The sequence below is a fragment of the Daktulosphaira vitifoliae genome, unplaced genomic scaffold (assembly GCF_025091365.1).
Source record: "Daktulosphaira vitifoliae isolate Bord-2020 unplaced genomic scaffold, ASM2509136v1 Scaffold_1, whole genome shotgun sequence".
Taxonomy (NCBI): domain Eukaryota; kingdom Metazoa; phylum Arthropoda; class Insecta; order Hemiptera; family Phylloxeridae; genus Daktulosphaira; species Daktulosphaira vitifoliae.
This window is the reverse complement of record NW_026099572.1, coordinates 42684689-42710007: the sequence shown is the minus strand read 5'-3', so window position 1 is coordinate 42710007 and position 25319 is coordinate 42684689. Positions and strand designations below refer to the sequence as shown.

Below are 25319 nucleotides of genomic sequence, written 5' to 3'. Positions count from 1 at the left end.
CTTTTTTTTTTTTTTTTTTTTTTATTATAGTCATTTAGGTAGCGTGCAAATATTTATGTTTTATTTAAACAACAATATAAACACCAATCTAAGATCAACGAAATCGAACCCTAGTAAAGAGCAAATAATAAACGCGCCGTGAATGACTGTCGATGATAATTAAATACTATTTTGATACATTTTTAGTTGTAACTTTTGTCTCTCGGTTGTATTCAAGTCGAAAATGTTAACGCTTTTAAAATTAAAACCAAGTATAAATCCTACATTGTCGTTCAGTGTATTGCAAACAACTGGTAATCCTCGAAGTTTATGGGAAAACTTATAATACGTAAATTACAAAACTGTCAGTGGAGAATATTCCATTGTAAGTACGAATGATTTCACAAATAAAAGAGAAATATGCATATACCAATTGATAAAACTACATCCATATAAAACGATTTCGCCAATATTTCAATTTGTCCGCTTGAACTCTACACAACGTGTAATCACATGTGGGCTTGTCCTCAGATTTAATATTTATTTTGGGCGAGTGAACCCAAAAATTTAATCGCATGAATTTATCATTTTGATTGCCTTCAGCAACCGCCTATTCATATCAACAACTGAAGAAAATATAACAAGTTTTCGGTGAATAGCTTAGTTGTGTTTTACTTGACGCAGCGCTGGGCAAATTCACATTTCAATTCAATGTATAAAAAAACAATAAAACAAATTGTCAAATTTCCTCGCATAAAAATGAATTTATCTGTAATCAAATGTGAATTTCTGTCGAGTATTAGTTATGCCGAGTTGACAAACTTATGAATTAATCTATCCGTTAAATTTCCTTACATTAATTCAGCGTTTCAACAAATTAAAAATAGAACATAGAGTAATTAAGCCATAACAAAGTCATTGACTACCTCAATAAAGTTGACACGAATTTCGTAATAAATCACTTGAATGTTCCTTCTGAGCATAATTTAACAACGACGATTTTAACTCGACTTAATAAAATTTTCTTTATGCTTTTACACTTGTCAGTTATTTTTTAGTAGTCAGAGTTGTTTCGAAACCATAACTGTGACGTTGACACAATTTTTAACATTAATAGAATAATTAACACGACGAGTATGTTTGAAAATCATATCGAAAAAAAAATACTGTCGTACTCTAATGCTGACTTTTTGCTGGCGGTCCCTTTTTAATATTAACGTTATTTTATTATTATTATTTCTAAAGCAATGAAAATACGCTTTTTAACAAAATAATAATAATCTTCAAACACGATTAATCTAAAAATGGAATCATCTCACTCGGTAGGTCTTTTTGTTGTGCTTATTCGAGTTTCAAATACAATGATGAAAGGCTACGTCAGTCAAGTAAATAATCCAGTAAAATTTGCACCATGTTATACACTGTATTTTTCAGCTTTTAGTATAGTTCTCAAAACGATTGAGTTAATTTTAAATGAGATGAGTTTTTAACAATTTCGGCACAAGTTCTCCACTCTAATTTTGCAATTAGTCACATCTTTCAACGATTTAGAAGACAACCAAAACTCTTTAGTTCTTTGAACAGATAAGACGTGGTAAAATTCAGGATGCATTTACAACTTATAAACATAATAACCAGTTGCTATTTTTTTATTTATCACTAATAAATTAATTTAGCTAAGGACAATATCGATCTAATATATTTTTTCTTTCATATGAAATCAATTTGTCTCTACTACGACTCATTAAAGTCGTTTTTACGGTACAACTGAGAAAAGAAGGTTCAATAGTTAACGAAAATATACTATTTATTACTTAATAAGTGCCTTTAAAAGCTTCAGAGAGGCTGTTAAGTTTGTCCACTTTTATTGCACTTGATAAAATGTATTTATACCATACGCACTAGCTCTTAAGTCCAATGTTTATGAAAAAATGTGATAATCGGTACAGGGGAGAAGAATTACCTATTCTTCTCCCCGTGAGTTACCTACTCACGTTTTTTTTTTTTGCTTGCAATTTTTTTCGCAATGGTCTATTTTGGCACGTTTTATTTTATTTTAAGTCTGTACAACAGGGATACCGACTTTGTAGGCTGCTGCCAAACACACGGGAATCATTCCAAACTCAAAGAAAAAAATAGTCGACAAAATCGTATAAGCGCACCGCACACCTGTTCTATCACTTCGCATGTATAAACGAGGCGACGCCGGTGGTCTTCGGACGTGTTAAACTATCACCTACCAAATGTTTTTTTTTGGCTAAAAGTTTTTAATAATTTAACTTGCGGTATTATTTCGTGTGTTCAAAGAGAATCGTATACGCCACCATACCGACAAAATAGGTTTTAACTCGCTGAGAAGGTAAACAAAACATAAATAAATAATACACAGACAGTAATCTCTGTACAAATATATGTGCACATACACTACGCTGAACAAATATATGTTATAATGTACTAATTTATGTGACATGACAGTTTTTCGATTAAAAAACATTATTCTAACGCGGTTATTTATTTGAACCGATAAACAAATATCAATTAAAACAGAAATGTCTATTAACGTTCTAATTTACTTTTAATAATCACTATCGTTTTAAACATTAATTAATATTTCAAATATAGATAAATGAACGATTGGTTTGGAATGAAAAACTTGACTGTTTTATTTATGACCTCGTGTATTTTAGTAGCTTAGTTAGACGCGTTTTTTAAGTTACGAATTTGGAAATGTTCAGAAGAGCTAACAAAAAAAAAATGTCAACCGCCATGGCCGCTCACTATACGTGCATAGTAAATAGCAGTGTCAAGCATGTTTGATAAGTGAATATTAGGGTACCTCATTTAGTATGGATTAAAAAACCTTTTATAAAAATATTAAGAAAATTCTTACGTCGATAAAATGGGCAATCCAACCAAGTACACCAAATCATTTATATAAGATCCATATCGAAATTTAAATTGGGTTTATGATATGAACTTAACAATATAAACCAGAGTTGTTACGTTTTAGTCATAGTGTTTAGAACACCAAAATTTACATTTTAGGACATTTTAAACATGGTTAAAAAAATACGACGTGTTTTTAACGACAATCCTGATACAAACCCCATATAAGTTTACACGAGAACGTAGAAAAAAAAATACTATCTTCTCTTTAATCGATATAATTTAGTTATTTTTCAATTAATTACAGAATAGAGTAAGAGTGTATAATATTTTTGACGTCGATTTAACTGTTGACAAACGACTCCTTTCTAAATTCAACAAATTAATGTTCAGCTCAAAAAATAGCACTTATAGTCGAATCCGATTGACCGATAAAATACTATAACGTTCAATAAGTCTGTGTCAGTTCATTGTGATAAAAGTCTTGATGTTATGTTTGCTATGCGCCCAGTCGATTCTTTTAATTTTGAACGAGCAACTTGCACTCGTTTGGTGAATTGCCAATCACACATATCTTGACGTTTTAATTTTTATTCCTCTCATAATAGATGCACTTTTAAACATGCGAGCCTCATTTTAACATATGAAATCGTATATAGATTTTTACGCTGTTTGCCGCACAACGAGTCTACGATTTATGACTACACTAAATATTCCTAATGGTCGTCTGTACTAAACTTGATGTGAAATATGTCACAATGACCCCAGTCTTTGCATGCCACTGCGGTACTTGAAACGATGTAAAAAAAAAATTGTTAACCTAGAATTTACTTAGATTACAACGCAAAAAAATGTTTCTGAGCGTTTCCTATACAAAGTGAACAAAATAGAACTGAAGTGATTTGGAACGTCAAACAAATGTGTAACTAACGAGGTGGGACGTACTAACGAAATGAAATGATGAAATTTTCACGGAGAAACAAAAGAACGGGCGATCTCGTCGTCGGAATAACATGTCACGTGTCTCGAGAATAATCCACTTGGAGGGTATCATAAAATAGGTAGTGTTTAATAATCGTCTATTTCGGGGGGAACGAGCGCTTCGAGCACAACCCTTTCGCGCTGACACAACACCCCCCCAACGATGATGTAGTGGTCGTTGACCGTGCAAATGCTGTGACCTCATTCCATCGATAAGGCGGCAGACAAATGACGAACATCAATATACTCTTATGAACGCCGCGTTTTTCTACCCTCGTCGCTACACCGACTCGGCGCTTTTTATGCGCCGGCGGAGAGTGGGTAATTTAAAGCTTGCCGCGATCACATTAAAGGCTTGCCTTTGACTGTTTTGAATAATTAAGTTTGTTTAAACTCGCCGAGTGTTGCTGTACCACATACGCAGTATCTACGACAATACATTATGACTCGTGACTTTATAGATCTATTGATACAAGTCACAATAATCATATAAATCACCGGTTGGGTAATATCTCGTCGTGTGCTTTCGCAAGTTATTCCTTTTCCCGTGCGCTCTGCTCTCTAAAATATACTTTCTTCGGCAAAATATAAACGTGTCATATTTTCCACGAACAAATAACTTGCGTTGCGACAAAACAAATATTAGTTCGGTCGTTTAGCCCGAAGATGTTTGTAACACATACATTCCCATTAAACTCGTTGTACTTGCAATTAAAATTTCCGCGTATCAAAAAAACGCTCCGGTATAATAACACTAGAAATTAGTACGTTATAAAAAGGTTTATTGTTCTTTGACATACCGATTTTCCTCGTACAAAGATTTTTCTCCGATAAACTTGCTGTACGCTCATATTATGTACACATAATACATTGTTGTGTTTGGGAAATTGCGATAAAACATGTGCGAAAAAGTTACTCCGACCGCTTCTGACCACTAACAATTCGAAAAAACAAACTCAGAGTTCAATGTACATCAAGTAGCGTTTTATGTCAAAAAAAAAAAAAACTGTACATTAACATAGTTTGTCAGTTTATACGAGTATTTGATTACAATTCTGAGATACTTACGAATGGTTCATTACTTGATTGACTAGAAAACGAGTTACACGAGTTCGATCAACTTTTCAGCAGAGAATTTAAAAAAATTGAAAATACGCACACAATATAGGGAAATTCTTATTTATTTTGTCGATAACTCGAAAAATATTAAACACACACTTGTAGAACTTGAGTCGATAAATGCGAGTTGTTAATGTTTCCCGATGAAAAAAATTCGACTTGTGCCTTTTTTACTGATAATATTCAATACTATTTGTTACGGATTCATTTGTATAGTTTATATTTGAATATCGTTTAATCGGTTGATATTTTTTCAAAGTTCTATTATTAACATGGCCTACATAGTGTTCAATACTCAAATGATTTATTCAATGGAGTTTGCCGAGACCAAAAATACAATATTTATGATTGCCATATGCCTATGAATTATACAGCACATAAAAGTTAACAGATTTTATCGTTCGATATCGAGGTTAGTAGATTAAAGGATTTGGGAAACTTTGGGTTCGTGCTTTTACTAAAAAAATTAAAGCATATATATATTAAAAGTCACGAGAACTACAAAGTCATCTCTAGAATATATAACAACATACAACCGATGTACACGTATAGTACATGACGTGTACTCCTCTCCCGTTTATTTTTTTAATTCAATTTAAATAAAGAAAATCAATTCAAAATGTTCGTACGCCGATCTATCGTTTACCAAAGGCCAGTGAAATACTTGCTCGACTAATCAATATTTATATTATTATTGTTAATTAATTGCTATTATTATTTTGATTTATCGACTACAATTATATTGAGATATTTGTTTTCTTTGATTAAAATTCATTATTATGCAAATAATAGTGTCATTATTGTTGTTCGTGATCGAGTAATATTCACTCTCGAAGTAAATTAATTCATCGGTATTGTTACCGTATTAATTAAAACGTTTATAGTTTTTTGAAATGTGAAAAAGCTGCTTTTTTGCAGGTTTTCTTTTTTCCCCTCGGCATTTACTTTGATTTGAAGAACGCCAGCCATCAAAAGCGGGAAAATGTGTATTTTGTTTCCGTGTAAACATTTCTCTCAAAGTCCTCACATAAATTACATAAGATTTCAAATGAAAAGCCATAACAATATACTGCCGTGTTATTTTCGCCCTCTTTCTTCGTTTACCTCCTTTTTTCTCGTGTAACCGCATCGAGTATGTCGTTTGATTTAGTTGACATACGCGTTCCGTCTATTGTTATATATATTTTAATTAATTGCAACATGTATTTGTGCATGTCTGGTGAGAGTGCATCTGTCTACAGGTATCAGTTATTATTTCCGAATAAATGTTTGTCATATTTAATTGGAGCGTATCTTTCAATACAGTCGATTTTCTTCGTTACTTATTCCGTTTAGTATTGAATTTTCTCATGTTCGTTTTAGTTAAGCCTACGGTATTTAAAATATCATGTACGGCTTATAAATAACTTGATTAAAAATTAATCGGACCGCGAGAGACTTTTTAGTGTTATGGAAAATCCTACTCTTTTTTTTTTCTCTCTTATTTATCGTCCGCACAAATTTTAAATTAATTTAAAATCTCGGCAGTCGGACAGGAAAAACAAGAGCTGAACGATATTTACTTTTTTATTAGTCTTCTCTCCGCCTAGCCTTTTTTAGTAACCATCATAAAGACGCAAATTTAACAATCGGATGCTGAAACGTGCAAAAGTTTTCCACAAAACTTTATCCCGGCACACATTTCATAGTTTATTTCAAACATATAACACACGCAACATGCACACGAACCATATTTAATTAGAAATATTTTATTATATCGATAAACTCAATGCATTGTTAGTAAAATAAAAATAAAATCTATTGCGTAACAAAAGCTGGAATTATAAATTCGTCGGCTTAGTCTCAAAGTAACAGACAATAATTTACATTTTTCAGCATAAAAAATAACTTTTATCATAAATAAAATTCTATAGTTAATCAGTTTTTCTTTTTCGAGAATTTTTAATTCGTTTATTTTGTTAACTTTACCTAATATTTCATTAATTTTATGGGTGAAATTAATTTTATTCAAAATAATTTCAATGGTAACCAAATCGGTTCTATTTTGAATAGCTTTAAGGTAATTGCACGTTTACCTTTCCCCGTAGATATATTTAAAAAGGCCATTCAATATTGAAAATGGCAAGCTCTCTCGTTTACACATTGTGGTAATCATGAGAGATATGAGTGTCATATGCCCTCCCGTGACAAAAATTATTATTTAGCAAAGATATATTACTTTTTTTTTTGTTTAGCGAGTAAAGTGAACATGTTTCTCGTATATACCCCCTCCCCCAAATAAAAAAATCTTAATTACACTACCGCGTAATATAATTTATTATATAAAAAACGATTAGTTTAAATAATCAACCAAAAACTATCCGACTTCCCCATCTTAAGTAAAAACACAAATAATTGAGAGTAAATTAATTAAGAATGATGTACTTCAAAAACTCGAAAAGTAGATATCTATAATTATTCCATTTCTTTTGAAATTAGCCTCACTGTCTTTTTTGTCGTTTTCTCATTATGAAACATTTAAATAATCCCTATAAACTTGTTAATACAACACGACTCTAATGATAGCTGCCACTGACTAATAAAATGCGTTTTAATTCAATTTGAACTTGATGTAAAAATTATGTTACTTAGAATTGTACAAGTACCTACCGTATTAAACTTTCAGTAGCAAATTCCTATTAGCGCTTATAATTAATGTTTGAATAATTACTTTTGAGTAGTTTTTAAAACAAACTTTAAGTTAATTATTATATCACACAGAAGCGCATAGTAAATACAATTGTTCTAGAAACATTTCATTGCGAATTAAAGTAAAGAATATTTGTTTTAATTTTATAACAAAATAACGAAAGTTAAAATTGACATGGCTAGGAACTAAGAGTAGTCAATATTATTACACTGCCTATGCTTAATTCTTTGAGCGAATTGATACTGCACAACTGTGCTGAATAAACAGTTATAATTAACGGGAAAAACTTTTGCCAGAGTAGTTATGAAATATGTCTCAATTTAGTTAATATGTTTTCTAAATATTACAAAAAAGTAACCAGAAAAATGCTCTAAAATATAATCGGTAAAAACAGTTCAGAGAAAAAAAATTTAATAAAAAATCAATATTTTTAGGTGAAACAATTGTCAAAACGTCTAGTCGTTATTTATGTCCTTTCATTTTTTCTGTTATTTTTTCTAAGATTAAAAAGAACTCACTTTCATATACTAAATTTAATTTAACTCCTACACAGAGTGTTTCAAGTAAGATAAAATCATACACTAAATCCTCTGGTATGCTTTAATTGGTATTGGTTTAAATGTTCACTGTGGTACTTTTTTAAAAGTTCTTTCATTTCAAATCATTAAATACTTTGAGCTTGAAAAAAACTTTTTTTTTTTACCAAATGATTGGGAAGGCCTTTTGTAAAAAAAATTTCCTTTCGAATACTGTAGGTTCGCTTGATTACATGTAGTGTGTTTAATGAGCCATATCATTACATTAAACCGTTTCGACAAAATAAAATTTTTTCAGTAAAATAAATAAAATTTTACAAGTCAGAGTATTGCATTAAACGCATTCATGTATACGCATATTTCCTGTATGCGAACTCAATTTTAGTATCGTTTTATTTTATTTTCGTAATAAATTACTTATTTTTTTTTAGTAGTAGTATAATGTAATCGTCAATAGTTTTGTGTATAAAAAATTGTGTTCATTTGTTTCAGGTTAACTGAGATAGCATTATGAGTCATGACTTCCATACTTGAGCCCCAGTGTGGCCTCTGTATTCTTGGCGGACAGTAAGTATCGCCACGGTGGTCGTTTTAGCTTAACGCAGCAGACGATTCGCTGTCCGAACCACACCTGTCCATTACACCATGGAGTATCAGAACATTGTGCAGATTGCCGCCGGTTGGACGTCGATGGAACCCGCCATCCACAACAACACGCTTGACAGTGGGGGCGTCGGCGGGTTCAACAGCACAGGGACGGACAAGGAGATATACTGCGACGACACCTCTGGCCACGAATCCACCCTGTACCTGATCTCGAAAATACTCTATATCATCGTGTGCATCATCGGCCTTGTGGGCAACACGCTCGTCATCTACGTGGTCATACGGTTCTCCAAAATGCAGACGGTCACCAACATGTACATAGTAAACTTGGCCATTGCAGACGAATGTTTCCTAATCGGTATACCGTTCCTAATCGTCACCATGACGATGGATTTCTGGCCATTCGGCAACATCATGTGCAAAGTGTACATGACTACAACCAGTATTAATCAGTTCACCAGCAGTATATTCCTAATGATCATGAGCGCCGATCGGTACATAGCAATATGCCATCCGATATCTTCGTCCAAAGTACGCACGGCGTACGTATCGAAAGTCGTGTCTGTCACAGCTTGGACATTCAGCATCATACTTATGATACCTGTTATCATGTACGCCAACACGATGGACAAGGGCAACGTCATGAGCTGTAACATCATATGGCCCGAAAACGACTTCTTCAGCGGCCAAACAGCGTTCACGCTCTACTCGTTCGTACTGGGCTTTGCTATACCGCTCATGCTCATATTTGTCTTCTACATACTCGTCATAAGAAAACTGCAAACGGTCAGTAAGAATAACGTAAACGTTTTATTTAACGAAAATAAAATATATCGGAGTCTGTAGTATTTTTTTTTTTTTTTCTATTGAATTTATTACTTCACTAAATATTTATACTATTAAACTTTTTTTATTATTCTATATAACGAGAAAGTTTAAGAATACAGGAAAGAAAAGACTTTTTTCTTTAGATTTTCTTATTTAGTTTTTTTTTTTCCTATACGTATTCACTTTATGTACTGTACATGTTTTCACTCGGTCTTACGATCAACTGAACAATCGAACCTTCGAAGCTGTGTCGTCTATAGGGTAAGGTTTTCACGGTAAAAAGTTCCGCGCACACGAGTGAAAAGAATTAAGTTTCCTTTATTAAAATATCTCAAAAATTATTTCAAATCGAATCTAAGTAAGTTTCTGGAAAATTAAAAAATTATTAGCAAAAACAAATGCAATTAATAATACACGAAAATCGTTTTGACATCATAAAGTCAAGTATTATTTATTATTCAACAATCGGAAAACGTGCTATTGTTTAAACCTGTACTTACCCCTACTAATACATATTAAATTTAAATTAACCGCAGCAGATACGATAATGTTAATAAGATTGTATCGAGAAGCATTTCATTGTCTTCCTTTTGCCGCAAATTTAATAATACACATGCATTGAATCGCGATTATCGACTTAATATCAAAGCAAACACGATCAAATACAAACCGCAAAACTAATTGTTGTTCCCTAATTAAAAATATTCAGTATAATATTTGTACACAAATACACTTTGAAACGTATTCTTCCGGGACAACTTGTGCAAATTACGTCTAATTGTATACGAAAAAATGTGCTAAAATACTCCAAGTGATGTTTTGCTGATTTCATTTATAATAATAACGTGACTAGATGAGAACTCGTCTACTAACATATTTCACGTGGTATTGATAATTCTAATGTTTTCTTATGTCCGACCGTGTTATCAGAAAACTGCACTGTTGCTGTCGTGGTAAACGCTTTACAAACACAATATTCTTCATTCAAGTTGATAATCGTCCTCTATACAACACATGCACTAGTCAATATCTGTATAATTTCGATACAGTAAATGATTTTATCTTCTTCATAATCTTGAAATTGTTACCCTCTCTTAAATCGTCGTCGGCCTGGCTCGTTCGAGTGATTCGTGTCAACCTTCGGTGACATCAAATTTATTTTATTTTACTTACAAGGAGTAGGTTTGTTACGGTCTGCAACAACTGTTCGCATTTCTGTTGTATATATCCGTTTCAACGAAGAGTTTCATTTTAACATACTGTATGTTAATTCGATTTAACGTTTGTTTTTAGTTCTTTAAAATTCACCCTATGCTTATTAGATGTCTACTTTTATAATCAATGGTGGTTGGTGACCCGACCTTTTTTTACCGCTAGGTCATCATGGGGGTGGCGGCTCCACAATCCTTTGCGTGCCCCAAATCGTCACCTCTCGATTTTATTATGATTCGCCGGAGAAAACGCCATTAATTTTAGACGTAATTTTTACCAAAGAGCCTCTAGGAACTACATTTTCATAGAAATTAAATGTTTTTTCAAATGCGAAGATTTGAGTACAAATCTGTCGGTATCAGCTAAAACAAAAACAAAATGAAACTGACAACAGCAATTTTTAAACGTATTTTACGCGTGATAAAAACATTCGAAATTGTAATAATTCACATTTCTTTTGAGTTTAAAAAAGGAACAAACCTTTGCAGCAAACGCTTAGCTCGCCCAATCTAAATATTTACCCACAATACAATGTTGTGCTAGACACAACTGTTTTTACCAACTACAAACAATATAAATCTTCAACGTGCCAACTTTTTTTGACGTTCAACTAGCATGTTTACTCTATGTTTATGATGCGAGCTCGTATTGTTAAAAAATAATAATAACATGGTTTTTTTGTTCAGGTGGGTCCAATTAATAAGTCGAAGGAGAAAAAGAAATCGCATAGAAAAGTCACCAAATTGGTACTGACAGTCATCACGGTGTACGTGTTGTGTTGGTTGCCGTATTGGATCACTCAGGTGGCGTTGATATTCACACCGCCCAAACAATGTCAGTCCAACATAGTAATCACCATTTTTCTGTTAGCCGGGTGCTTGAGTTATAGTAATTCGGCCATGAATCCAATTCTGTATGCATTTCTCAGCGACAACTTCAAAAAGAGCTTCCTGAAGGCATGCACGTGTGCCGCTGGCAAGGATGTAAACGCGGGCCTGCACCAAGAGAACAGCACGTTCCCGCGTAGGAATCGAGGCGGTTCGGAACGGCTGAGGACCGGCAGGGCCACCACCATTCTGTGTCAGGCGATCGAGACGGGCACCGGCGTGTGCAGTGGCCGGGACGACGAGCCCGGTTTCTGCGGCGAGACGGGTCCGTTGGTGTGCAGTCACGCCGAACTGGTCAGTAAAGAAAATACGTCCACGGCGCTCACTATGACTTCTCGATCGACGTGCAACGACAACGTGCCGCCCGCCCAGCTGTAATTTCCGTCATTGCCGCCGCAGTTGGTCGTCCGGAATAAACGGCACTTTACTCTGACACCACGTTACTGTTATCGGGTTTTTCTTTTGTTACCATTATATATTGTTGGACGTGTTTCATGTATTGTCCCGTTGTTCACAGACGTGTCCAGTTTTGAGCTGATGTCTCCAACTCGTTGCGCAGTTCGGACTGATAGTTGCGTACCTCGTAACTGTCGTGTTATTTTCTCCCTTTGTCCTCGTTTTCTCGCCGACACTGTGCGTTTCCAGTTAGCTCGAGTGTGCCATAACCGCTCTTTCTTCTAAGACAATCGATGTGATATGAATGTTCATGATTAATATTTTTAAATAGTTTAACTACTCAATGGAATTAATCAAATATATTCCTCAGAAAAACGGTTTTAAAACTCGAAGAAAAAAAACACAAGATCGTTTTAAAAAATATTAATTTTTCAATCCCGGATACTAATTAGTTATTACCTTACAAATATCTCTGCGTAAAAAATTACTTAAAAGTACATCAGTTTTATAATTAATTACGCTAGATTTTACGTTCTTGCTGTAATTATTTATTAAACCAAATTCGTGTTTTAAAAACTAAATTTTGAATTAGAAATAAAAAGTCGTCAATCAAACATTTTCATATTTATAAATATAAATTCACTACTAACGACGACATTGTTAAATATATAAAAATTATATTACCAAATATTACATAGGACTAATTAGTTCTACGCAATGTTTAATAATCGTTCAAATGTTAAATTGATTGAAATATATTAATCTCCACAAATAGGGAATAAAATATTAATGAATTAATAATTATGAACACTATTATTCACTAAATTAGAAGAAAGAGCAATAACTAGAGTAATGTTAAGGTCTATTAAAACTTTTAAATGAAAAATCATATTAATTATAAAATGATTTTAATGACTCAATAACTAATTAATATTACCAACAACTTTCATTCAATACATTATTATATGTTCAAAGATGTACATGGACCGTTATTATGTAAAATTGTTTGTACATTTGTAAGTAAACTTTGTAATATTGACATACACAACTAAATACTTTATAAATGGTCAACAATGTTAACGTTTAATAATAAGGCATGTTATTCCAATATGTCTAAAGTAAATATTACTAAAAATGATTCACAAAATACTTTTTGCCAGATGTTCAATCAAAATTAAGACTTTATCACTATAAATATTAACTAATTGGCGGACCACCAATTCAATTTTGTACATTATATATTATCTATTGATATTATTTAATCATTAAATATAATAAACATAGTCAATAATCATTTTAATGCAAAGATGCATGATTTAATGTTAAAAATTAAAATATATAATTTAAAAAAATAATAATAAAAACTAATTGTATCAATTTACATGTTTATAAGTATTTATATATTAAAAATGTTTATATTTACAATTACAACATATATTTACACCTCTATCAAAACTTTAACAACTCAACTTTCAACATATCAGAGGACTTGATTTGTAAATTTTAATACTAACGAATTGTTAATTAATATTTGTTATATATACAAAAATAACACAGATATACATTCTTACTAGTAAATATTTACCAATAGTAATATATCTGTGTAAAAATACAGCTAGGTATAAGAGAAGTTTTATTTCTGTATTACACTATAAAATGTTTTTGGTACAAGTGTTAAGCATTATAATTAGTTTTAAATGAATTTTAGATCAATTATTAGTTTTACATAAAAAAAATACTTATAGCTTCTGTGTTCCAATAAATTAAAAATGTTTTATGTTAAAACAATAAACTATTTAATGAAATACAAATCAAGAAAATTTGTAATAAAAAAGATGAATTTTTATTATATATATTATATGACTAATTACAATTCATGCAACTCCAAATGTCAAGAGCAAAATAGTTTAGAAAATAAAATTATAAGTTTGGTTTTCAACTACAACTACATTCTTTATACAACATATTAAATGATGAAATGAATTATAACGAACAAAAATATTCATTTTTACTACTTAAATTTAAAAAAAATTAAAATAATGTTAAAAGAGATAGTAGAAGAAAATTGTATACAACGTATGCAAACACAAAATATTAATTTCTAATGGTAACATTATGATCCAATTTACTTTTTCAAAATGATATTTTGATTCATTAAGCATAGCAATTTTAGTTTAAATTAGAACACAGAGTAATGTACCAGGAAAACAAGATTCTACAAATAAAAATATGTATGTTAAAAAAAAAAAAAGACAACAAATTTTACAAGATAATAATACATTATCTACATATTTCAAGCTCATCCAATATGCATAGTTTGAATATGTTTCATTAGTTCTTTTCTATCTTCAAATAATTCATCGCATATATCACAAGTGATAGATTCAGCAAGAGAAATAGATAATGTTGGAGGCAATTCTTCTGTACTCAATTCAATATTAGCTCCAACTTCCTCCACATAATCAGTTTCAAATACTAATTCTGTCTCAATTAAGGATTCATTTGTTATAGGCTCCAGTTTAACATTTTCTTGAGTATCAAACTCAGTATTATCATGAATATAATATTCTACATGACCTTGATCATCATATTCCATGTTACAAACACTATCATAATCTTGAGTTTCAAAATCTGATTGTTCTTCAAGTAGTTCCATTTTAACATTTGTTAAATCCATGTCTTCAACAGATATTTGATCCTCAGGATCTTCAGGATTATCGTTTTCTTTAGATTCTTCACCTAATGAAGAATCATTTGCTGCAGAGTCAGATCTTGAAGAGTAAAAAATAACTGTTGGACAAGTCCTAGTACATTCTCCTTCTCTAAGTACAAAACTTTGTTTTTTGGGGGAAGATTCTGATTTATTATTAACATATTTAGGAGTATATGATGTTACTTTAGATGCTTTTTGATCACTTTTAACTAATTTACCATTAACAATTTTATATGTTTTTACAGAAGACTTGCTAGGACTTGTTACAGTTTGTGGTTTATATACCATATCTTCATCTAATATTGATTGTACAGCGTTTTCTTCTACTGTAGGCATAGGTTCATCTTCACAACTCTCAGTATCTGACTGACCAGACATTACTGTAAATACTTTTTCAACCAAACACCATGTATCTTTTCGATTTCCTAATTTACTACGACGTTTATACTTGCGAGGTCCCACCTATAACCATATTATATAACTATCAGCAAACAATAAATAAGACTTTTACAGTTATTTAATTTCACAATTTTTTTCTAATAAACTTAGAGTATTTCCTTACTAATTTGTGAGGAAATACTCTATAATTATAATTGAGATAATTATTTATAACATACAAATTTTAATAATTTAACAATTGCACTTACAGGTACAACTCTAGATTTAGCGGTGTTTTCATCACTGTGTTGTACTAGATGAGAACAAAGTTCTATTGATGATCGAAATAGATAGCCACATACTTTACACTCATAAAAATTTACTTGTCCTCCTCGAGCTTCAGTACCAGCATGATGGGCTCTAATGTGTTCTCTTAGAACAACCTAATATTATAATAAACTTTTTATTTTGAATAATGAATTGAAATATTTATTTATACTTAACTTCATATCAAAGAAACTAAATACTAATATTAAAGAATTAAAAATCTAAACAGCTCAAATAAGAAAATTATGTCTTGGAATCAAAATATCAATCTGTGATTTTTTGATAATCTAACTCATTATTTTTAGTAGCTAATAAACCAAATTGATTAAATTTTGAGTATTTATTTTAATTTTAAAGAAAATGTGTGAGTGAAATAGTTATCTAGTGTTATAAAAAATGTCTTATTTTATTTAATTTATTTAATATGTTAATTTTACTAACAATAAATATTTTAAGAATTGAAACTCAATAACCTACTCTTTGATTGAATGCTTTAGGGCAAACTGGACAAACATATGGCTTTTCGCCAGTATGTATCCTTTCGTGTTTTCTAAGGGTTCCACCATCAGCAAATGCTTTATTACAATATCTACAACCATAAGGTCTTTCTCCGGTATGTATTCGAATATGAATTTGCTGAGAAGACCTTGAGCCAAAAACCTAATAATAATACACCTATTAATAAAAAAATCATATTTATCATTAGCTCAACATTTACTTTGCCACAGCTTGTACAAGGAAATACTTTTTCTGTCGTAGAGTTTCTTGAAACATTTATAGTATTGGCATGACTTGCTTTATGATTGATTAATGATCTTTTATCAGCAACTTCTTCTCCACAAATATCACACATAACACCTTTTTCGCGATGAGTTATCATGTGTCTAAAAAATATTATATTTTTTTATTTTTGAACAAATTCTATAAAAATTAGTTTTTCTGTAAATAGTTATAAGCTATTAGATACATATATGAAACTAAAAATAATAGTAACCTTTTAAGACGTGCTCGAGAATGAAACCTTTTTCCACATATTATACATTTATTATCTGATGTATCATGGATCATTAAATGTTTTTGAAGAGCTTTATCATCTTTACATTGCTTCCCACATAATTTACAAGAATTGTCAGGTAATGTATCAGTATGCATTTGAGCTACATGATCTGATAGTTCATCAGTACTATCAAATGTTTCACCACAAGCTAAACATTTTGATTTCTAAAACCCAAAATTTTTAAGTAATTAATTTTACTTTGCTTTGATTTAAAAAAAAGATTTTTTTTTTATAAAAAAAAAAAAGAATAAAATTATGTGATTTTATGTGTACTAAATAAATTATTAGAAATTTAAATGTATTTTAAAAATTAAAAACTCAATGTTAAAAATTGGTACAAAATTATCTATAGTTTAACTCACTAATAAAAATATAACTTATTTGAAGTAAAATATATATTTTTAAATGTTACCTCAGGGATATTTGTAGGAATTAAGTGTTGTTCTGTGTGAGTTTCCAGTTCATTCATGGATTTAAAAAACATTCCACAATGTATGCACATATGAGCTTCTTCATACACTTCTTCTTCACTATTTCCAACTTCTTTTTTCATATGCTGCCTGAAAATAATTTAAAATAATTTAGATATTATTTAGGTGATTATTATCAAAACAATTTTTTATTAGTTTTACACAATATTTTATGACAAACATAAGCAACAAGTAAAAACGTGAGAGAGATTAGTAAAATTTTAATTCAATTATACTGATTATCAGAATGTCTTTATTACTAATTATTTAATTATTGAAATTGTTTGATTAGACATATTACTAATAAAAACAACTTTATTTGTCTTCGAAATAAAAATAATTTATAATATTAAAAAACATAACAAAATATTGTTATATTTAAAATAAAATTATTATATAAGAACTATACAGTAAAATTAAAATAAAACATAATTTTTAAATAAAAACAAGTATAAATAAGTGATAATCTTATATTATGATATCCGAGATAAGATATTGATGATAGTGATATATTGGTCATAAAATATTGTGATAGAATCAAAATATCAATATTTTAAATTCTATTTTTATATTGATATATTGTTTCTATCCTTATTAGTGATCCTTGATATGAATATTTTTATTTTTTTTTAGGAATATATAATACAAAATATAATATTAGCACATATAAAAAATTAAGTGAGAAATTTAATGATAGACAAAATACAATAGTCAATAGATGGAAGGAATAAACAGAAAAAACACAACCCAGCACAGTGGGGACGTGGCATAGTTGGATCCAGTATAGATTTAATCTGACAGTGATTAAAATCATTTTCTAATTTAAAAAAAATGCAAAATATTAATGGCCACAGGCGGATTTGAACCTGGTACCCTAACCGTAAAAGACACAAATGTTACCGATTCGGCAACTGTTCATCCCATTTACCAAGAACAAGGGAATTTTTTTCAATTTTTATGGGTAATGTCTTCAACTAGATACAATTTGTGATCTTTCGACATATTGTTCATCAAAATCGGTCCAGTGAGATCTGAGAAAAAGTCGCAACAGACACACAAAAAAAAGACACATCATTGTAAAATTAATACCTTGTCAGCTTCACATCGAAACTAAAATAGAGAAGAAAAAATACCAAATCACTCATAACAAATCTAAGCGATTGTACCTTTAACTCAAATACAAACGTAGGAATTATTAAATCAAAATTTGAAGACTCACTCAAAACAATGAAGAAAAACATAGCCTCTGACACAGATAATTAAATACAGCATTTTCTTAATAGAGACAAGAGATGAAATAAAAATAACTCTGTATTATTAGGTGAAATATTCAAGACTAGGAATATTCCAAAGATTTTGGTAGTAGCAAATTAATTATCTTACCAAAAACCTTAAACTAATCAGTGAGAAATGTTTAGGAACATAAGCTTGATATCACATACAGCTTAACTAACAATAATTATAAGCAAAAGGTTAAATAAGTTTATAAATAGACAAGAAGAAACTAGGGAAGCTAGGAGGAAAATTATTATTAAAGATAATACTCGAAAAGCAAACTGAGAGGTAAAAAAATCAATTATATGATCTTTGTAGACTTGAGGAAATTTAAAAAAAACACACATTATGATAAAATTAATACCTTCTCAGCTTTGCATCAAAGCTAAAATATTTAGTAAAAAACAATCTTTAAGTTGAAAAACTAAAAAAATATATGTATTTCATACTAATTTTTTAAAATAATTATTGCTTAAAAAAATTGGTGTTTAATATTAATTGACTTAAAAGTTATGCGATATCGTTATTGTCAATGCAATGCGCAATGAAATTTTAATCAAAATTTTTACAATGTCTAGAACCACAAGATATTACTTTTTAAACGGCAATAATTAACTTGTATTTTTATTTGGAGATATGCAACACACAAAATCAATAACAATTTCAACATTTTTAATGTCACATGCACACAATCAAAAAAAAAAAAAATTCATGAGTTACATGGTATTGCATTAACAACAATGATATGTCAGATAGATCAGATTCACGCCGGTGCCTTATTTAATCCAAATAATAAGTGAAAGTTTTAAATTAGTTTTGATAAAAATCATACTTTAAAAGTTTTTATTGGTTCAGGTATGATTTTTTAAGAGGCCATAATTTTAATCTCGTCTATTAAAACAAAAAAATTTACCTTTGATGTCGTTTTAAGAAATCAAATCTGTCAAAATTTTCCCCACAAGAATCACATGGATATGTTATGTCACTACTTTTCTTGTTAGATAATATTGTTAGTTCATAATTATCTGAATTTGATTTTTGTGTGGTAATTATATTAACACCATCATCAATGTGATGAAGACGTGCATGATTAAGAAGAGCTTTTTCGCGAGTAAATGATATTCCACAAGGGTTGCAAGTATGTGGCTTAGAATATAATTCTGAATTCCAACCTAGTGTAAGTAAACGATCTTTGATTGGGCGTCCTTTTCCTCGACCTCGACCTCTTCCACGACCACGTCCACGATTTTTAGAACTTTGTTCTTGATTAATACTTTCTAATGTTCCAGATTCCTCTCCAGGTGTTACACTACGTCTATTTACTGGATCCATATACATTAATTTATTCATTACTTTAGTCACCGATGTATCTTGATTTTCTAAAATCAATACAAAAAATAATTATTAATCATTAAATATGGAGCATTTTATTTAATTATGACAACATAGCAAAAATAAAATATGAATACATATAACTTTTTTTTTAATACTTAAACATCTTAAACAATGTCATGATACATTTAATTAAAGTTGATGTATTACCTAAAATAGACTACTAGATTTAGTAGCATACTATAATTTTTAGAAAATGTATCCATTTTGAATATTTTAGAATAAAATTGTACTAAAAAAAATTACAATATAGTAATTTTAAAAATAATAGATATACTGTGTAATTTTTTTTTTTTTTAATTTCATATATTTATTCTCTTTAATACATTTCAATACTATTTAACATTGAAACAACAGTAATATTCATTACTCTATATCAAAAAATTATAAACAAAAATTTGTACCATATCCTAAAATATAAAACTACTCAAATTTGTGTTTATTTCAGTATTTACAATTGTAGTAATATCTGAAAATATTTATGAAAAATATTACCTATTTTCAACTTTTTACAAAAAGTGCTACAAAAATGTTAAGTAGTATAATAAAAATCCTTAAATTTCTTAGATCCAAATCAAATTTATAAATTAAAACTTCAAAAATTGGCTTTACATTGTAAGATACTTCACTTAATTGTTTAGTAATGTATTTTGCAAAACATTACCATTATCAGATATATTTCCAGGACCAATGTGTATTTTCATGTGATTAGCCAAATCACATTTACGACGATAACGAACTCCACATAATGCACAACAAAAAGGACGTTCAGACTGATGTGTTACCATATGATTCATAAGGTGAGATTTTCTATTGAATCGTCTACTACAAAAATCACATGGATAAGGATTAACAGAAGATGATGCTTCCTCTCCTTCTGGAATTGGTATATCAATATCTTCATTAGCAGACATGCATTCAACATTTGAATCAATTACACTAGTGTGAAAAATCAAAAATCAAATTAATTTTATGATATTAACAAATCACTCACAATATTCTAACTTTGGACTAATTGAAATAAAAAAATACATACTTTTTAGATTAGAAATATAATTTTTATCAAATTTCTAATATAAAAATTATGTATTTCTATAATCAATATTTAAAAAAATAATGTACTTATTAACACTAGTAGTTCGATTGACATCCCAACTTTGAGTAATAATCTCTTGTTCTGGGCATTCTTGAACAACAACTTCTTCTTGAACATCAAAATATTCTTGAAATTCTTCTTGACTCATTTGTTGGACTTCTTCATCACTTGATTCAAATAAATCACCAGTATTCATTACTTCTTTAGCTTGCAATCCTTGACGAGAATCCTAAATATGTAAAATATTTAAAAGATATTGGTATAAATATTTCAATAAAGAGTCGTGTACCTTAAAATTATCACTGAAAGAAGATATGGCAGCCAAATATTGTAATCCATCTGCATATGGTACAGACTCCATAACAGCCCTAGTCATATTGTTGAGTTCACTTTTGCGATTATCACTGTTAGTTAAATATGAAGACTCAATAGTCTGCACAAGACAATTATTAGATGACATAGATTCAATATCATCTTCATTAAAATACTCAGTCTTCATTTTAGGGTCATCAATATTATTTGAATATAAAACAGTATCATCTCTAGCAAAATCTAGTGTTTGGCTATCAGAATGAATGGATACAATCTCTTCCACAAAGTCAGTGTCCATATTTTTAACACAGAAAAGAAAGATCTAAAAATTAAATAAGTCTGAACTATGCATAATTATAATTAGCTAATGAGTAGTTTATTTCCAAATTTCGGTGATTAATCAAATAATTAACAATAATCAAACAAATATATAAATCAAATTTCAATAATTCAAATAAACATCAAATCAAAATAGTAATAAAATCTTCAATATTTTTGAGTAAAAATAACAACAAAATCTATTTTTCCTAATATAAAAATTTAATTTGAAGGAAAAACATAGAAATTGGCAAGCATTCATAGTTTTACCCAAACTATAATTAAAAATAAAGCTTAAAAGCTTTGCTTCAATAGATGACAGTTGAAAGTTTATCATAGTAGATGAGTCTAATGTTTAAATAAATATATGTTCGACTTTGTTTTCATAATTATTACAATATTACCTATAACCTAAAAAAAGTTGCCTATTCCTCCATTAATTAATATTTTATGGTTAGTTTTTGTATAACAGGACGTATGTCCTAACTCAATTCAGACGATTAACGAAAAATACTTCGAACCTTGATAGTTAATAAAAATTGGAATCTAATGTTTTAAATAGTAAGTGAACAATTATCTCTGGTATTACTCATAGCAAATAAGCAAAGAAAGAAAATATTCATGGGAAAGGTCGTCTTATCCCCTTATGTAAATGGCGGACATGTTATGGTTGACAATTTTGTCCCTAACCTAATAAATTTTTGCAACTTTTAAAATACTCACATAATGGAACACTGTTCATCAGGATGATGATTAATGATGTCATTCTTGACTGTTTTCAATCACGGAACACAAGTTTGATGTAAAAATCTTCATTTAATAGCAATACGACGCCATTATACATGCAATTCACAAGATTCCATTTCCCTCCTCTACTACACCCCCTATCATTACATTATAACATAATGTACTCACTTGTATAATTCATGGAATAGAAAACAATAGACGTGCAACTTTTTGTCCTACCGTATTTTTTATTAGTAAAAAGTTACGGGTATACAATATTATGATAAATCATCCATAAATAAATTATTTCAATAAAAAATTAGTTATTACAATGTATTAATTAATTATATAAAGATTTTTTGTGAAAATACGTTATTTTCAAATTTAAGCTTTTTAAAATCTTATTGGCGTATTCAGCTGTAGAGGGGGTTAATCGTTAAAATGGCTTCCTTTGTCATCAATTTCTTACGTGACAACCAAATCTATAAGTGATACTGATATTATTTTACCTTAGAGAATTATATTATATATAGTTAGTCCAGTATCTTTACGTAAACATTGCCTAGTTGTTTTCTTCAATAGTTGTTTTAAAAATTCATCGTTTGCCACCTTAATTTTAAGAAATTTTATAATGAGCTCTGTAAGTATAATTTCAATATTGTATAAATTTATAAACTTAACTATTTTTATTATATTTAGATCTCTAACGTTGAAAATCTTTCACCCCAAACAATTCGAAGAATAGTAAAAGAACAAGAAGAACTGATTAAAGATCCACCAGAAGGAATAAGAATTGCTGTTAATGATTCTGATGTTACTGATATTCAAGCATTTATTGATGGCCCAGGTAAATACTCATTAATTGAATAATATTCAAGTATTGATGATAAATGTATTTTTGTTTTCCTGGTAGCTGGCACACCTTATGCTGGTGGTCGTTTCAATGTAAAATTAGTTCTAGGTAAAGATTTTCCTCATACACCGCCTAAGGCCTATTTCCTTACCAAAATATTCCACCCAAATGTTGCTAGTAGTGGAGAAATATGTGTTAATACTCTTAAAAAAGATTGGAAATCTGACTTGGGTATCAAGCATATTCTACTGGTATGCATATTGTATTCAAGATTACATTTTTGGCGATCTTGGTTGACTAAACCTGTTTATTTTATAGACTATTAAATGTTTATTGATTGTTCCTAACCCTGAATCTGCTTTAAATGAAGAAGCTGGAAAATTATTGTTAGAGGAATATGAACATTATTTCCAAAGAGCACAAATGATAACAGAAATTCATGCTCAGGTAAATTGTTTGAATAAGCAACCACATACTTAAATTTGAATGAAATTGGAACCTAAAATTTTCTTTGGTTTTTTAACATTCTATAATTTTAAAATTTTAACTCATTGACATATTTTAAAACTTATTATTCTCTGAGCCTTTTTTAAATATTTTAAATCAAGTAAAATGTCATTTTTGATCTATAAATTCTATTGAACATATTTCATTGCTTTTTATGGTATCAATGTTTTTATTTTCATTGGTAGTTTAGTTGAATTTTATACCCGCATATTAAAAAAAGAAATATTTTAATAATCTGAGAAATTTCTATTCTTAACTATCTTTTTCATAAAAACAATCTCTATCTGATAATATGTATTAAAATTTCCATGTTAAGGGTATCTTTTAGATTTCTAAATATTTAACATTTATATTTTTTACTGGCAAGTATATAAGTATCATTTATATGCTGTACCTAAAATTCAACTTATTTAGTTATTATTTTATATAGGTATCTCCCATATCCTTTCAGTATAAGAAATGTAATTAATTCTCAACTATATTATCAAAAATAAATATTTGTTAATATATTAACAACTAATGGTTTATTATAGGTACCAAAGAGTATGAAAATAGGTCGTGAAGATTCTAGTGATGGCCCAATGGCAAAAAAACATGCTGGCAGTAAACCATTATTAGATAAAAAGAAGATATCCAAAGATAAAAAGAAAACTTTAAAGAGACTTTAATAAACTTATTTTTTATATTGATTTTATTTATTATTATTTTGGGTGATGTTTTATACAATATTTTGTCACTACTATTTACTTTATAGCTCTTTTGGTATCCAATTTGTTGACTATATAAAATGTCCAAAATAGAGTTAACTTTTCATTTTTGATTTGTATTAATAGCTTAAAGTTTTGATTTTCTAACAAAGCGTTATGCAAATTTCAAAATTGTATCCTATCTTGTAAATAATGTTTAATAGTTCAATTTATTAAAGATATATATATATAAATACATGTACATTTCTAAAATTGTCTTCACCTTTATAAAATAATTTTTTCAAGACATAAGATAACATATGTATAACTTTAAATGAAGTTACAAATTTTTTCATTTCATTTGAAATTATTTACATTTACAGTTGGCAAGTACATTATTGAATAAGATAATTTTAATTAATACTCTTCACCAAAATTTATTTACAAATAATATTACATAATTAATCAGCTAATTCATTAGATGTACCTTATATATGACAAGTTATACCTAACGGTAATTAAAGAATTTTCCTAAAACGGTGTCTTCAAGGAAAAATCCATATACTTTTAGGTTGAAAAATTATACTATTTACACTTGATACTTCTTAGTGGCAAAGATAACATTTTTACAAGAACATCTTATGATTGAGAAAAACAAAATATCTACTAGCTAGGAAAGTTGAATTCTTAACCTTTTAGCTTTATACTTAGCAGCTAATTACAATTTCACCTACTGTAATGAACTTAAAAATAAATAATAGTTCTAAAATGCAATGAAATGAAATATAAATTTTAATTGTTCTATATTTGTTTATTGAAATTTTAGGGGACTCAATTTTTTTTATCCTTAAATAAAAAATTATGTTCTCCAATGAAACATATTTTTTTAATAAAAAATGATACCTAAAAATATTACTATGTTAAATTTCTTTTAATTCAAAAATTAACTGACATTATCATCTAAAATGTTTAAAAAAAAAATTCCTAACTAGCTACATCTTAAATTTAAAAAATACCTAAGAATTAATTAGAAAAGAAAATATTTTCTTACATATAAGAGTAACTACAGTTGAAAAAAAAAAGATTGGAA

At 29.2% G+C, this 25319-nt stretch overlaps 3 protein-coding genes across 9 annotated transcripts in view; 2 read left to right on the top strand and 1 right to left on the bottom strand.

Annotated features, from left to right (window-relative positions):
- Positions 1 to 13893, top strand: part of LOC126895099 (somatostatin receptor type 5-like) — a 116645-nt gene extending 102752 nt beyond the window's left edge. For 5 of the 6 annotated variants that reach the window (XM_050666596.1, XM_050666592.1, XM_050666593.1 and 2 more), the window contains 2 exons: positions 8683 to 9582; positions 11523 to 13893. In XM_050666596.1, the coding sequence (XP_050522553.1) occupies positions 8836 to 9582; positions 11523 to 12101 (1326 nt within the window). In that variant the 5' untranslated portion in view covers positions 8683 to 8835 and the 3' untranslated portion in view covers positions 12102 to 13893. Of the gene's footprint in view, positions 1 to 2077; positions 2339 to 8682; positions 9583 to 11522 lie in introns of those variants that run through there. The other variant, XM_050666597.1, reaches the window with a different exon arrangement.
- LOC126895094 (zinc finger protein 569) lies at positions 13411 to 22372 on the bottom strand. Of its 2 annotated transcripts, none has more exons than XM_050666579.1 (11): positions 22181 to 22372; positions 21117 to 21461; positions 20854 to 21056; positions 20396 to 20670; positions 19253 to 19718; positions 17007 to 17154; positions 16532 to 16758; positions 16256 to 16421; positions 16015 to 16197; positions 15480 to 15653; positions 13411 to 15294 (listed from the first exon to the last, which is right to left on the bottom strand). In XM_050666579.1, the coding sequence occupies exons 2-11, from the start codon at positions 21435 to 21437 to the stop codon at positions 14419 to 14421; spliced, it is 3039 nt and encodes a 1012-aa protein (XP_050522536.1). In that variant the 5' UTR covers positions 21438 to 21461; positions 22181 to 22372; the 3' UTR covers positions 13411 to 14418. The 2 variants fall into 2 exon arrangements, with proteins under 2 accessions (XP_050522536.1, XP_050522537.1); XM_050666580.1 differs by lacking the exon at positions 22181 to 22372 and adding an exon at positions 21862 to 22022.
- A 256-nt stretch (positions 22373 to 22628) lies between these two features.
- On the top strand, positions 22629 to 24232 carry LOC126895102 (ubiquitin-conjugating enzyme E2 S). Its single transcript, XM_050666601.1, has 5 exons — positions 22629 to 22823; positions 22883 to 23030; positions 23097 to 23287; positions 23355 to 23483; positions 24077 to 24232. The coding sequence occupies exons 1-5, from the start codon at positions 22815 to 22817 to the stop codon at positions 24209 to 24211; spliced, it is 612 nt and encodes a 203-aa protein (XP_050522558.1). The 5' UTR covers positions 22629 to 22814; the 3' UTR covers positions 24212 to 24232.
- Positions 24233 to 25319: the final 1087 nt, after the last annotated feature.